The sequence below is a fragment of the Symphalangus syndactylus genome, chromosome 21, assembly GCF_028878055.3.
Source record: "Symphalangus syndactylus isolate Jambi chromosome 21, NHGRI_mSymSyn1-v2.1_pri, whole genome shotgun sequence".
NCBI classification, from domain to species: Eukaryota; Metazoa; Chordata; class Mammalia; order Primates; family Hylobatidae; genus Symphalangus; species Symphalangus syndactylus.
In genome coordinates, this window is record NC_072443.2 from 22052382 (window position 1) to 22067293 (window position 14912).

A 14912-nucleotide genomic window follows, 5' to 3' on the forward strand; every position below is an offset into this window, starting at 1 on the left:
GAGTGAATATGAGCTCAGAGAAAGGAGCAATACATAGTACCATTTTTTTTTTCAAGAAACCTGTTTCTGATGAGAAAGAAAAGTAGTTAGAGGAAATATTTCTTGGTTTTTGTTTTTATATGAGTTATTGAGGTGACTTGGTCATGCTATAGTATTGAGGAGAAAGAGCTAGTAGTGAGTCTGCATTAATGGAGAGGATACTGGCATCTATAAACTGAAATCCTTTAATCTGGGCCCCTTGTTGTGGTATAGAGTTAACAGAATCCACAATCAGTCCCCATCAACAAAGCTGTCTGACTGTGCTAGAGCTATAGAAACAGGCATGTAAAAACCTTCTTTTGAAGAAAAGCAGATAAAACAATTTCCTTTCTGCTTTTTCAAGATTATGAATGATCATCATATTTGGAAAATATTGATGAAGAATGTAAGATGAGAAAGTGTCAAAAAGAAACGGGGATCCAGAGGTCAAGTCAAGATGAGAGGGTGTATCTGAGGGCCAGAGATGTGTGATTTAGTGGGCTGTTCAGCAATCCAGCAGAAGAGACCCATGAGTGGCAAGCTCTGAGACAGCACTGCCGCACACAGGCCAAAAGTTGCGTGCTTTATATAAACTTGGCACCTTGATTCAATTCTAAAGTCTGATCTCCGGGAAACCAAATTGAAGTTTTTGTGACTGATTTGCTATCCTTGTTTCTGACAAAGACATATGTGATACTGTTTGGCCATTAATATGCTTTTGTTTGAGAAACAAAAAGAATCAGTGCTCTAAGCTTCACATGCCTGAACCTTTATCAGCATTCTCATTTTCACAGCAACCTGGATGGGTTCTCCTGCTCCACCCTCTTACCTCCAATACCACCCACCCACTCTGTTCCTGATTCCAGAGAACTGAGACTGTTTAGTGAGAAGAGACACAGTAGATTAAAGGATAGCAATATTAGCTAAAGAATGCCTGCTTTGTTTTATGCTCATAAAACTGTGACACTGCTTCTCTATCTCCTAAATTGCAGAGCCCAGTTGTCTGCCCCAGAATGATGTTGGATTAAGGAAACATGACATATGTAGAATTTCCATCTTTTCTCCTATATCTCTCAAACCTGACAAGAAGTCCGGGTGTATAATCCACTGCAACTCTTATTGAATTCTCCTGCACTTTCCTTTTGTGTAGCATCCCCAACCCCCAGATTTCTCTCACACTTATGTGCTGATATTACTCTCTCATCTGCTAAGTCCCCATGGTTTTTATTCCATTCTAATAGCTTTTTTCTCAAGACTCACCTAAGAAGCTGTTATCCTTTCTCTTGACAGTAAGAGGGGAAGAAATTAAAGTGACAAAGGGGATGAGGAAGGCCATGAAATCCACAGTTTAATAATTTTATACTAACATATTGAAAATGTAATAATTTTATACTAACATACTGGAAATTTCATAAACCTATATCTGCAGTTGTTCCTCTCAAAAGTCAGAGTACCTAAATTGAAAACATGTTGGTCATAGAAGGCTTTCATTATTTGGTGCAGCAAATATTCTTGTGCCTGACACACTCCCATGGGAATACTCAGAGCTCTGTGCAGTTCCCAACATGCTTGCTTTCTCTCCTACTCAAGAAAGTGTAGATACACCATATAAGTGAATGTGGCAGTATTATAAGTATAACCCTAAATCCAACTAACAGTAAAAAACTAATTTGGAGAACCACTGTATTAATATAGGCAGTTATCCTTTCATAAATGTGAATTTCAAACTACTCTCACATTCATTCACTTTACAATAATGCCTTATAACCACCTTTCGAATAATTATTTGTAGCTGTCATGTCATGAACAGCCCTTGGGAGAAAGGACCCAGCTTAAGGCCAAGGTTGTGTGTAGAACAACATCTGGAGCAGTGCCTGGCCATGCTCTTTAAAACACCTTTTTCTCCCTCTCCACTAACTCTCAGGACCAACCTTGTAGCTGCTCCAAACCCCAAGTATTTTCCCACTTTGTGGCTTGATAACTACATAGTGACCCTTCACCCAGTCCTACCTCCCCCACCCTCACCCACATTGTCCTACACATTTGTTCTGCATTTCCTTCAACCCTCACCCCTGATGACTCCACACACCGAAGTCTACTGAGTGCACCAGACTGTAGTCAGCTGGTCAATATCCTTTAGGACAGAGTTTCAATGTAATGGGGAAATAATGCTTTCTTCTAATCCCTGCTCCAGGTCCCCAGTGTGTCACTGACAAAAAATTTGACACATTAGGGGCTTCTTGACTATCAGCTCAAATGTGGCATCCCAGGATGGGCAGCAGTTGTCCAGATGTTGGCTACCTCAGAAATAATGCTTTGCCCAGGCCAATACACCTTATGTACCGTATATTGTTACTACCCACTGGGCCTTATAAGACTTTAGCAACTGCAACTACCAGCTTCTGTAGTACATGTTAGTCTATCTTGTAACTTTAAAGCACTTAGTTTCCAGTAATATGTGAATCATGAACGTAGGGAACAGTACCATTATTTAGAACCTCTTCTTTAAAAAACTGTGAATAATGCTGTAAGACTGAATAGTACTATCTCTCTCCATTTAGCGAATTATGCACCAATACTGCTATCTTCTGAATACAATAACTTCCAACATTTTGATGTAAAATTTTCTACTTATTTTGAGAAGATTTTGTTCAATGCCACATAGGCAATACATAATCAGCATTTGCTAAATTGTGTATCTCTATACACCAAGTCATAGACAACTTGTTTTGTTTTGATTCTTGTTGCTAGCACTTTTAAATATGCTTTTCATGACAGAGAAATAACTGGCTGGCCAAAACCAATGTTGAAATTGAATAATAAGCAAAGTTTTGTGGAAGGAAAACAGAATATGAAAGATGGATCAGGAGATTTGAAACTTCTACCTGCCCATTAGAAAAATCTAAATTCAGCCAGGCTCAGTGGCTCACACCTGTAATCCTGACCCTTTGAGAGGCCAAGGTGGCAGGATCACTTGAAGCCAGGAGTTCACCAGCCTGAGCAAAATGAGACCCCATCTCTACAAAAAATTAAAAACTAAAATTAGCCAAGCATGGTGGCACATGCCTGTGGTCCCAGCTACTCGAGATACCAAGGTGGGAGGATCACCTGAGCTCAGGACTTCAAGTCTGCTGTGCACTATGATCATGCCACTACACTCCAGCCTGGGCAGCAGGGTGAGACCCCATATCTAAAAAAAGAGAAAAGAAAAATAGAAAATTCCCATAAACTGCTGGCACAAGATCTTTATAATATAATGTCAATATCCGTATTAATACTGATACAAACTCTTAATATATATTATCAACAATAACTATGACTGCCATTTGTTGAGAGCCTACTATGTGCCAGTTGTGGTACTAGGGGCTTTTATTGGTTATATCACTTAATCCTCACTGTTATTATTCCCATCCCTCAGACATGAAAACAGAGACTTAAAGAGGCTAACTTTCCCAAGAGTACACAGCAATAATGAGTAGATCAGGAATTTGAAGGCCTCTGACTCCAAGTCCTTGCTCTTTCCAGTACACAACATAGAATCACACAGAAAGGCAAGATGTTTGCTAGTACAACACTGCTTCAAAAATATGATTATAAGAAAAGGGGGTACATTTTCACATTTCCAGATAGATTTTATCTGGACTAGTCTAACTTGATAGATGGAGTCTATTAAAATTCAAAAAACAATTTTTAGTGGACAGCAGCCTGTTATTTTATGTCCCAGTAGGCAAATACTAGAATGTAGAGAATATGACCTTAGTCATGGGAATAAATAGAAAATACATAGTCCATATATCCCCCCAAACACCCTCCCACAATGCCCAGCCACTTGAAGAACATTACTTGAAAAAGGAAAGTAGTAATAGCAACAATATGGAGAAATGAGGAAAATATGACAGTAACATCACATAATTCCAGAATTACATTCTCAGGCATTTCTGTAGATTGAATTTTTCTGGTGCTGGCATAAATATGTTTTGCTTCTTTTTCTCACTATGGCAGATATTACTAATCATCACAACACTCTCCTGCTGAGTCCAGATTCTGCCTTAGTATCCTTCTCATGACCACATTTTGACAACCACTGCCAATGAATTGCAGTTGGCATGTGACATGAGACCTATTTTCTGATCCTGGATTATTTCCTTACAAAAGCAGACTTTTCTTAAGGTTCAGGGGTCTATTACTCTGGCCGTAGGAACCATGTGCTGGGTACTCTACTGGGAATTATGGGAAATTCTTTATAAGTATTATCCCTGCTTTGCATCTGTTCCTCTTAATGTTCAAACATATCTACAACTTTAAATTTTACTTTGAAATTTTAATTTTCATTCCTTCATGTTTTTCACTAGTTATCAGCCTTATTATGTTTAAATAATCATATCAATAAAAAACAATTGAAGACTTACTGAAAATAAAAGACTGACAAAAGATAATTAATGTCCTTAACACTGTGGAGTTAGACTGTTTGAAACAAATATATATGACCCACAAGTACTAAATGTCTGTATCTATATCTATATAGTATATTTCTATGCATTTGAGGTTTCATAGCCCTTTGAGTAAAATTACAGTTTAAAAATGTTTTAAATATCAAAATTATTTCATTATTTTAATGTGTTCACATTGAATGTTAGGCTTAATTGCAGAGAGGACTTTTTAAAAATATATGATTATGTAAATTCTTCAAAGTGTATGTACATAGTGTATATATGACAAAATTATTTCCTGGATTAAATGAATAGTGTGAAGTGCAGTCCCTGAGTCACGAGATGAGGAACTCACGTAAAAGCAGTCATATTGCATTAAGTCAGTGTGCTGTTGTGGCTCTAGGTCTGGTTATAGTTGCAGGTGAACCCTTAACCCTATGCTACCCAACTCCACCTATCACTGTCTCTTTCTCCACTCTGAAACCTATAAAGACAGAATAAACATTTTTGCAATACAAGGAATAATTTAAATAAACAGCATATTATTTAATAAGTTGACCACTATATCAACAGGTACTTACTCTTCTAGGTTTTTCATTTATTGGAATTAAATGAAAATATTCATCATGAATCAGCCATCATGTTATGCACCAAACTGTTCTGTAGATAATTTAATATTCAAGTCTGAGTCATCACATATTTAATGAACTCCTATAATGTTTTCAGCATTATGTGAGTGCCTACACAAAAATAGAGAGATGTGTTCCTGCCATCAGGGAGTTTTCACTTATTCTTTAAAAAAAAATCTTCTGTCTCATGAATTTTTCCCAAAGAAGTTATTCAATTGAAACAAAAAGAAACATGCTCTAAGACTACATACTCACATCTACTAAAAGAATGTTGTTAGCATCTAAGAGTCTAACTTTAGAGAATTAACAAATTATTAAGCATCCACATATAGAATATTAGGCACCCATTTGAATATGAAGACTGTTGAAACATGGGATACATTCGTGAATATGTGAAATGAAGGCAATATAAAATAAAATGGACCCTATCTGTACATTTCTGCTAATCACATATACATGTATGAGCTAGGAAACAAGAAGTTGTGTTAGAGTGTAAGAGAAGAAAAGCCTTCAAGCGTGTGAGGGTGTCCTGTTAAAACAGCATCTTAGCTTGCAATAGTGTTTCTCAAAATATAACCTTTCTTGAATCATTTTAGTATGTCTATTACTATTATATATTTATATGATGAATACAAAACATGGAAAACTTTGAGGATAAAACACTTCTTGCTTTTTAATGGTAGTATTGATATATATTGACCTATCTAAGGAATTTCTAAGTTAAAACACTAGTACTATTGTGAACTCCAAGGGCTCATTAGAGTGAAAACTTCTGGACTCTTACCAAAGCTATTCATTTTTAAACATATTTTATTGTATTGAAATTTTATGTTTATTACTAAACTGTAACGTTACCTGTCATAACTATACTCCAGCCCTTTCTATAATCTAAATTAACCATAATTATACCTGAAATATCCTAATTCTAGCCCCATTCTCATTTTTCTGAGGAAAAAGTTGATCCTTGACCTTCTATTCTACAATAAGTATTTTTTAAAATGTGAGCTGCAGGTTTTGCTGTAAAGATATTTCTCAGGTGGGCAGTACTCACTAATCACCAAATAGCACAAATTTCTATATGCTCAGCAAATAGCAGACTAAATTTATTATTGTACATGTTTGATAAGAAACGGCATTTATTGTTTATTAGGTAATATTCCAAAGAATTCATGTGAGGATAATAGTACCAAGCCCTCGAAGCCAGAAAATAGCAACATTTTTCAACTTCCTTAGAAGATAAGGTGAAAGAAAAGTTATTTCACAGTGGCTGTGAACAATGAGGGGACCTTGACCTTACTAAATCAACTGCGAAGGCAGTCGTATAAAGGCCAAAGAGTAACTAGGTCACTGAAGATGCGTGGAGAGAAAGGGAATTATGGTATTAAAGCATTCTGGAAGCAAACAGCAGATGCTTTTCAACAAGGGAAATAGGCTATTTAAGTCATTTAACATACAGAATGTCCTTCCATGACCTTTTATACTAAGGACATAAAATTAGCAAGTTACATTTCCACTCACCAAATATATGAAATTGTGAAATTTCAAGAGTTATTCCAGTGTTATCTCAGGAGAAAGAAGTAGAAGTCATCTGACTATGTTGGTGCATCGAGAATGGCATAGGAGTATGAAGGGAAAGTCACTTTAATACATTCTTTTAATTTTGTTCGGTTTTAACAAACTACTTTGACAAGTATTTAAAAGACATGAGAGTCATGTTGTTTTGAAATAGGACACTCAATTTTCTAACATGCGGTTTTATTTATGTTAACAAGCAACAAGGATATCCTGGTCATTTTGATATTTAAACTTGGTCAGTGAAGTATGGTATATCCCCTGAAACTGGTCAAATAATTTAGAAAAATAATGTAGAAACTATTCTGAATTATCTTACATATTTACAATGCACATTAGAGCAGTGAAAACTCTGAGAAATGCTACAACTTAAAAATCTGCTTCACTATTTTTGCCATGAAGACCTTTATTGTTTTGTATTTTACATATGAATTTTTGTTTGATAATATTCATTAACATAAATGCCTCTGGGAAACTTTGAGTAAATACAGCAACAATTCAAGTATTTGTTGGTAGATGCTATGATAGCTTTCCAATCTTTGAACATGACTGATCTTTGTTTTAGGTCAAATCATGAATCATTTTGATGTTAATTAAAATGAAACAGCCCACAATCAAAATAACATTGCAATCTGTAGTACAGGAAAAAAGAATGCAGCTTAACAGCCTCCAAATTGGAAATGCAATAGAATTGAGTAGGGTTAAAAAGGACAGAAGTGACTGTTATGGATAACCAGACCCAATATTGACTACAGTGTAATCAATCACAAGGTATATGCGTTTACTTTATGTTAATTCCAATCATATATAAAGAGTACAACCCCACCCTGTAATCTCTGTTCACCCCACCTCCACCTTCAGCTAGACCTTAGTTTAGAAAAAGGTAGGTCAATGTAGTAATAAAAGGAAAACCAAATAAATGAATTCTAGGCCTTCCAAGGGCACCTTTCAGAATCTTCAGGAGTTGTACCATATACAACTTGTGCTCCTAAAAGACTCGGGTCCTGGTGACTTTAGGGTGATTTAAAGGATTTTTAAGGGTAATTTTGACGGTTAGGGAATTTCAGTTTTTACCTTAAGTATCAACCTTAGGACCTAATTCCCATATTATTAGTAGAACAATACCAGGGTTATATAGCATGTATATGCCCTTCTGCTTCACAGTAGGGGAATTCTTACTTCACATGGTTTAATCATGTGTGCTCATAGTTTATCAATTGCTAGTTAAAGCTGAAGTAGTTCAAATGTGAATGGTAAAAACATTTTGATAAAATAGTCCAAATATGAACATTAAAATCTATGGCTCTAATTGTCTTTGTAGATTCTTTCATTCTTTAACTTTATAAAAGGACTTTAAAAACAAAGTAAATGAAAGTTGAACTAACTTCAATATTCCAATAAAAATAACTCAGTGATCCACTTCCAATAAGGAAGTTTTTCATTACTTAGAATATATCGATTTCACTCAAACACTAAATTTTTTTTAAGATTGTTACTGCTTTACTAGTTAATATAAATTACAGATCTAAAAATTCTTTAAATGATATATTTATTACCCTAGAGCTTTTGTAACACATTTATTGCTATAAAAGCACTTTTACCACCAAGTATTTTTTAAAACATGCAAAATATTTTAATGTGTATTTTTATGTAATTATGTAAAGAAACTAATACAATTTATTGTCAGAATGGCTTAATACACAATTCTGAGTTACTTTTACCATAATTTATAAGATTAATTCTGTTTTTATTCTCTCTGACTTAAGCTATTATATATAACTACTTCATATATATTGCATGTAAATATGTGTATGTAATGTATATATAAGCACATGTATCCCTAGCCTTTCCAAAGTAATACCTTTATACTGCCCCTTGCATCAGATCTGAGAAACAAAAATAAAGATTGCTATATCATTGCCTTTAAGATCCATTTTCTTCTTAACCCAACCTAACATTGATTTTGTGTTGTTTTGTGCCTTACTAATATCTGTGCTTTGGGGACATTACCCTAGCTTGTATGTGTGTAAATCTTATTCATGCAACTGAACTCTATGACAATAAAAATTACGTTTTAACAAATGATAAATTATTATTGAATGTTTGGGAACAGATAAATGGAAGTTTGATCAATGAATTCACCATAAGAAGGGGAAGAACTATCACAGCAAATGTAGAAAAGGACATGGATTCAGGGGTAGGTCATACAGGAAGAATGAACATCCTGTGGCTACTCTCCTTGTGGGGATAAGGGATGGGCTATTCCTTAAGTTTCAAAACAAAATTTTATGCAAGAGAAAAAAATATAAGAAGAAGAGGGATAGCAAGATGTGAGTTCTCTCAAGATCCATCATAAAGAAATTAAAAAGAAAAAAGATCAGTATAAGTCCCAGTCATAGCAAAAAGCACAAAAAGACAAAAGTGTTCCACCAGATAAGTCACTGATTTGATAAATAATTTTTTAAAGTGACTGATTTGAATAAGATAGAAAATCAGAGGCTTTTAAGTGGAGAATAAAAACAGTAGATGTAAGAATATCATAAAAGTAAAAATAAAGTTCTATGATTTGTGCTTTATTTGGCTTTTAAATGCTTTCCGTGTTTTGTTTTGTTTTGTTTTGTTTTGTTTTCTTACAGAATGCCAGATTCCCCTGGTGAAGTTCCGGAATATCCTTTGTTTGTCACAGTTGGTGACTGGCTAGATTCTATAAAGATGGGGCAATACAAAAATAACTTCGTGGCAGCAGGGTTTACAACTTTTGACCTGATTTCAAGAATGAGCATTGAGTAAGTGATACTAGGGTTATTACTGTAATGAGATGTCCTGCTGGGGATTATAAGTTCAAATGCTGTATCAAGAACACCTTTCCTTAGGCTAGTAGGTAATTTCCAAGTCTTTCCTCACCATTTCTGACTATCATTCTAGTGGAAGTTGGACACTACACTTTTAGCTATTATTCTTTCAAAGAATATATTTAATTCAAATAGCTATTTAAAATATTTTAAATGTTTTCTAAAATGCATGTTACTCTCATCCAAATCATAGACTTTATGTCAACTTAATTTTACCTTGGCAAATTATTACTCACATATATTAATATTGCATAATCAGTTTCTATTACCTTCATCAAATTAATGCAATATTATCATGTCATTTTCAGAGCTCCTCCTAGATATTATAATGGTCAACCATTTTCCACTATCTCAAAGATTGTCTTTTGCCGACATGCAATGAAAATATTTAACATGTGCTTAAAAGACTAAATGGTTAGGTTGAACCATATTAAATCGCCATTGTTTTAAGACAGTAATGGCAATTTCATACAGTACAACCTAAGGGCATTTTTTTCCAGATATCAAAAATCCATGAGAAATCAAATGGAGTTCATATTATACCTTCCATCCTACATAATCACCATTTTGCTAATACCGTTGCAAATGTATATCATTACCTAAATTATCTAGCATTTACGCCTATGAAATAGCTGAGTATTACGTAAGTATCTGTATATAAAATTGAAAAATATATATTATTACGTCTGAGATTAACTTTATGTATTCTGTGGATCCAGAGAAAAGGAAAAAAAGAAACAAACTTTTGCTGCTCATTTAAATCTCTGCTTAACAAGTAAGCTACACTATTTTTGGAAACTGTGGCAGCGTGCTTATTTAATATATTTAAATATTCATTTTATCTTGCATGCTTATCAGATCTAAGTGTTCATATTCTGTCTCTCTCTCTCTTTCTTGCTCTCACTCTCGCTCTCACTCTTTCTCTCTTCTTTCTCTCAGTGACATTAGAAGAATTGGAGTCATACTCATTGGACACCAGAGACGAATAGTCAGCAGCATACAGACTTTACGTTTACACATGATGCACATACAAGAGAAGGGATTTCATGTATGAAACTACCACAAGCACCTGTGTTTTGTGCCTCAGCATTTCTAAAATGAACGATATCCTCTCTACTACTCTCTCTTCTGATTCTCCAAACATCACTTCACAAACTGCAGTCTTCTGTTCAGACTATAGGCACACACCTTATGTTTATGCTTCCAACCAGGATTTTAAAATCATGCTACATAAATCCGCTCTGAATAACCTGCAGATAAAACGCTGGCCCACTGCAGATTATGGCTACGCAATGGTAAATAACTCAGCAGGGATGTGTAATTTTGTATAAGCCGTATATGGGAAGTGTTCACGGACTTAACCTAAAGAAATTTATCCAGGTGGGGCTTCCTTAGTGATGTATGTAGAGTGCGATGGTAGATGAGAAAGAACTAGTTGACCTTTCTTTCATGTTTTGTGATCAAGTAGCTTCCAAACTGACATAAATGTTTCATTTTTAGATAATTATATTCAGCTCTATTGGTTGTATTGTTACTTTATTTTTTAATAGTTTAACTGTTGGTGCCTGATATTGTTAGAATTATTTGCAGAAATGACCAGTGATATCATGTAATGAATTTTTGTGAGGTATGACTATGGTGAGAAGGGGGTTATTAGGGAGGGAGAAAAAAATACTGTGTTTATAAATCTTCTGAGGCTGGGTTTGTCAATTTTTTAAAAATTAACTTTATAATGTCATACATATTTCATAGCAGTTGGTAGTTTAAAGGCTTTTCACCTCTAATTTTATTTATTTTTATTTTTTATTTTTTTTTACTAACTGTAGTATATTTCTCCACTACCTTATGAAGACTGCTCCTGGAAAGACCAAGAGTGACTTCATTGATCTAATGGCTTTCATAGAGAAAAGCTTGGGATAAATCCATGACTATTTCCTTTGTGCATTGTCACAAGTTTGCAAAAGCAATTATCAAAGCACTGAGAAAATTAGTCATTCTCAGTAGAATTGCTTTGAATAAAATACATTAGATTATACCCTTAGATTTAATGTAAAATTATTAATTTAATTTAAACAGAACTTTATGATAGATACATGGTGGTCCAAGACAATAAACAGACTTAGCTGATCATTTGGTATTGGTGCATTTTGCAAGTTGAAGCATTTTTATGTTTTCTTTGCAAAAATAAGTTACATGAACATGCTGAGATCTTTTCCAAACCTTCTAAGAAATAAGTATGAATACTCCAAAGAGTATATAAACAGATCTTACACATGAGCATAGTGTGTCAACCTGGGTCCAACATACAGTTACATAAAAATGAGAACACAGCTGTGTTGTTGTCATAATCTTCTGAGAGGCTTAAAAAAAGGTAAATACATATTTTAAGTGATTTAAGCTGAGTTGGCTTATCAAAATAGTGCTATATCTTATGAACAAATTAAATTATAAAATCAGCTGCTCCCTGTAAAACTAAAAAAATGAAGACTGTTTTAGGTGGAAGAGTAAGTAAAATGTGTTGACAGAAAAAAACAGAGTAGGTTGTCTAAAGATGCTGATTTAATAAATTAGCTTTTGTTGGATCTCAGTGATAATGGTGCCCTACCTACCCACATTCTCAAATTCCTATCTAAATTCATTTTTTGTCATAGTAGTGGTTTTTTTTTTTTAAATAAAGGACCCTGTTTTGGTTTTTTGTTTTTGTTTTTGTTTGTTTGTTTGTTTATTTGTTTTTGAGACGGAGGCGTTTTGCTCTTGTTGCCCAGGCTGGAGTGCAATGGTGCGATCTTGGCTCACTGCAACCTCTGCCTCCTGGGTTCAAGCGATTCTCCTGCCTCCGCCTCCTGAGTAGCTGGGATTATAGGCACCTGCCACCACTCTCGGCTAATTTTTGTATTTTTAGTAGAGACAGGGTTTCACCATGTTGGCCAGGCTGCTCGAACTCCTGACCTCAGGTGATCTGCCTGCCTCAGCCTCCCAAAGTGCTGAGATTACAGGCGTGAACCACCGCGCCTGGCCATTTTTTCTTATATTTAGATTTTGTTGATTGTCCCATTATACTAGACCCTTCTACATATTTTCTTTTGCTGACTTATCTCCTGATTTTTCCCTACCACAGCTTAATCCTTCTCATTTCAAAACAAATGTGTAAAGCAAAGCTAGAAGGAAGAGTCTTTAGATGTTTCTTAAAATATACAAAAAAAGGTAGGGGGCGATGGGAAAATCATCACTGTTTAAGTAAGTGTGCCAGATACAGCTAGCCACATTTTCCAGCCATCAACCTGCATGGTTGTGCATCACTCATAGACTATCTGCAGTTTGCTTGATACATTTACACAAATCTGGATACATTTAGAAGAAATACAAAATTTCCATATTTACCTATCTTCAAATGTATATTAAATAAGAACAGATGTAAAACAGATTAAATTTATTAATCATATATTTATTTTTATAATACAAAAAAGGTATTTAGAAAAATAAGGAATAGAATAATATGGTCTTCCACAGGACTCTGTCAGCACCATCTGTGTACCTTGAAATAAATTCTATTAAGTTATTTAAACTTCTATGGGATGAGCATTCAGTGATTACAAGATTAAAGGTGTCTATTAAGAATTTTTTTTTTTAAATGTCTGATGATCCTATTCTACATCTGGTTAATTTGTACTTATTTTTTCTTTCCCTAACATCTTTTTATAGTATCATAAAACTACCTTTTTGCTTTGTCTCTCACCCCATGTCTCCTTCAAAATTCCTTTTAAATTATATTTTTGTTTTTCAGAATGGTAAGCATGATAATTTTAAATGTAACTTTGAACTTCATTATGGTTACGGCAAGACTGAAACATGTGCAACATTAAACAGAAACATTAAAATATAAGGATATCTATTTACTGCCTACCAATCATGGACCCCATGATCCCAGGAATATTATAATATTCAGGAATATTAACAGTTAAAATGCCAAATTCATTTGAGAATTTTACATGAAACATTTTGAGACTTACTAGTGTACATTTTAGGTAATTAAATCTGTTTAATATGCAAAACATAAAACTTAATTATATAAAGAAAATAAGTAACTTCCATAAATCACAAGTCTTCAGGAATAATCTTTGATACCTAAAATATGCATATAGACTCATATGCCTACTTTATTTTAAATGTCTAGATCTATGCTACTGAGGGGGTGTTTTGGATTTTAAAACCAGACAGTCAAAAAATCATTTTCATTTTATTTTCTAGATGGTCGATTTTCAGTCTATAGTGAACTCATTATCTCATAGTAGAAGGCATATTTGGAAAAAATGTAAAAACAATGTACAATCAAGGAGAGAGATAAAGTATTTAAATCATTTTAAAAAGCAATCAAATTGCAAAATTTTTGTGGTTTGACACGAATCAAGAATTATAGCACTTTTGCAATGATTTGTAACTGGTGATAAATGTTCTACATTCCATATCAAAATAAGACATCTTATTTCACTCTGCATTGGTCTTTAAAATCTATCAAAGTATAACCTGAATAAAACTGCCTTCCAGCAACAGCTTTAAAACCTATCTCAGCCCGTGAATGGAAAACAAATCCAAATCCGATCCTTGAAAAGCAAAGGCTCTAAAGAAGCTCTTCAGAAGAGATGGTAAAGAATGAATTATTTTACTTATCACCGAACCACATTTCTTAAAAATATGTTTTGGTGTCTTTTCCTACCAAATTTCTGCTCTACAAGGCAGTCAGTTAAATCTCTCATTTCACAATTTTCACTGTACTAGTTCTTTCTTTTCTCCTCTTTTATTAAATTTTCTAAAACTTTCTTAGCCCTGTTTTTCATTCCCCCATCCTCTCTCTTTATTCCTTTCTCAGCTTCTATCACGCCGCACATTATCTCGATCAGCATAAAAAAGGTAGCACAACAAATCTAAAAAGATTGTATAGATTTCCTTAGAAGAGGCTTGGGGCAGGGGGATGTTGCAAAAGCTATAATATTTTGGGTTCTATCACATAATTGAGAACATTTGTGCTCACAGAGGATATGGGTTCTGGCTTTTCCTTAACTTGAAATCAAGTTTTTTGGAAAGTAATTTTGAAATGGATGATGATGATCCTTTTCAATTGCTTTAACTAAGGAAGTTTATTATTAATATTTTTAAAAATTAGTATTTTAAGATCAATATCTGTTATTACAAACTCACAGTTGGTGTCCATGTCTCTATATATCAAAGAGATTTGAAGCATATGTATCACTTCTTTTAGTATGAGCATCTTAACTTTTCCAATCTCAAATCCTATGAAGTAGAAGAGACTCATATTACTTTACATTCAATCAACAAATATTTTAATATTTTTTAATATGAAGACTCCAAAAGGTAGAGGAGTACACTGGGTTAAATGGATGGTATTCTCCCAC

General features: G+C 34.1%; 1 protein-coding gene across 4 annotated transcripts in view; it reads left to right on the forward strand.

Moving 5' to 3' along the window:
• The window catches only part of EPHA6 (EPH receptor A6), a 951077-nt gene extending 937693 nt beyond the window's left edge, over nt 1–13384 (forward strand). For all 4 annotated transcript variants that reach the window (XM_063630562.1, XM_063630563.1, XM_063630564.1 and 1 more), the window contains 2 exons: nt 9286–9435; nt 10441–13384. In XM_063630562.1, coding sequence (XP_063486632.1) covers nt 9286–9435; nt 10441–10555 — 265 coding nt within the window. In that variant the 3' untranslated portion in view covers nt 10556–13384. The remainder of the gene's footprint in view (nt 1–9285; nt 9436–10440) is intronic.
• The last annotated feature ends 1528 nt before the right edge of the window (nt 13385–14912 follow it).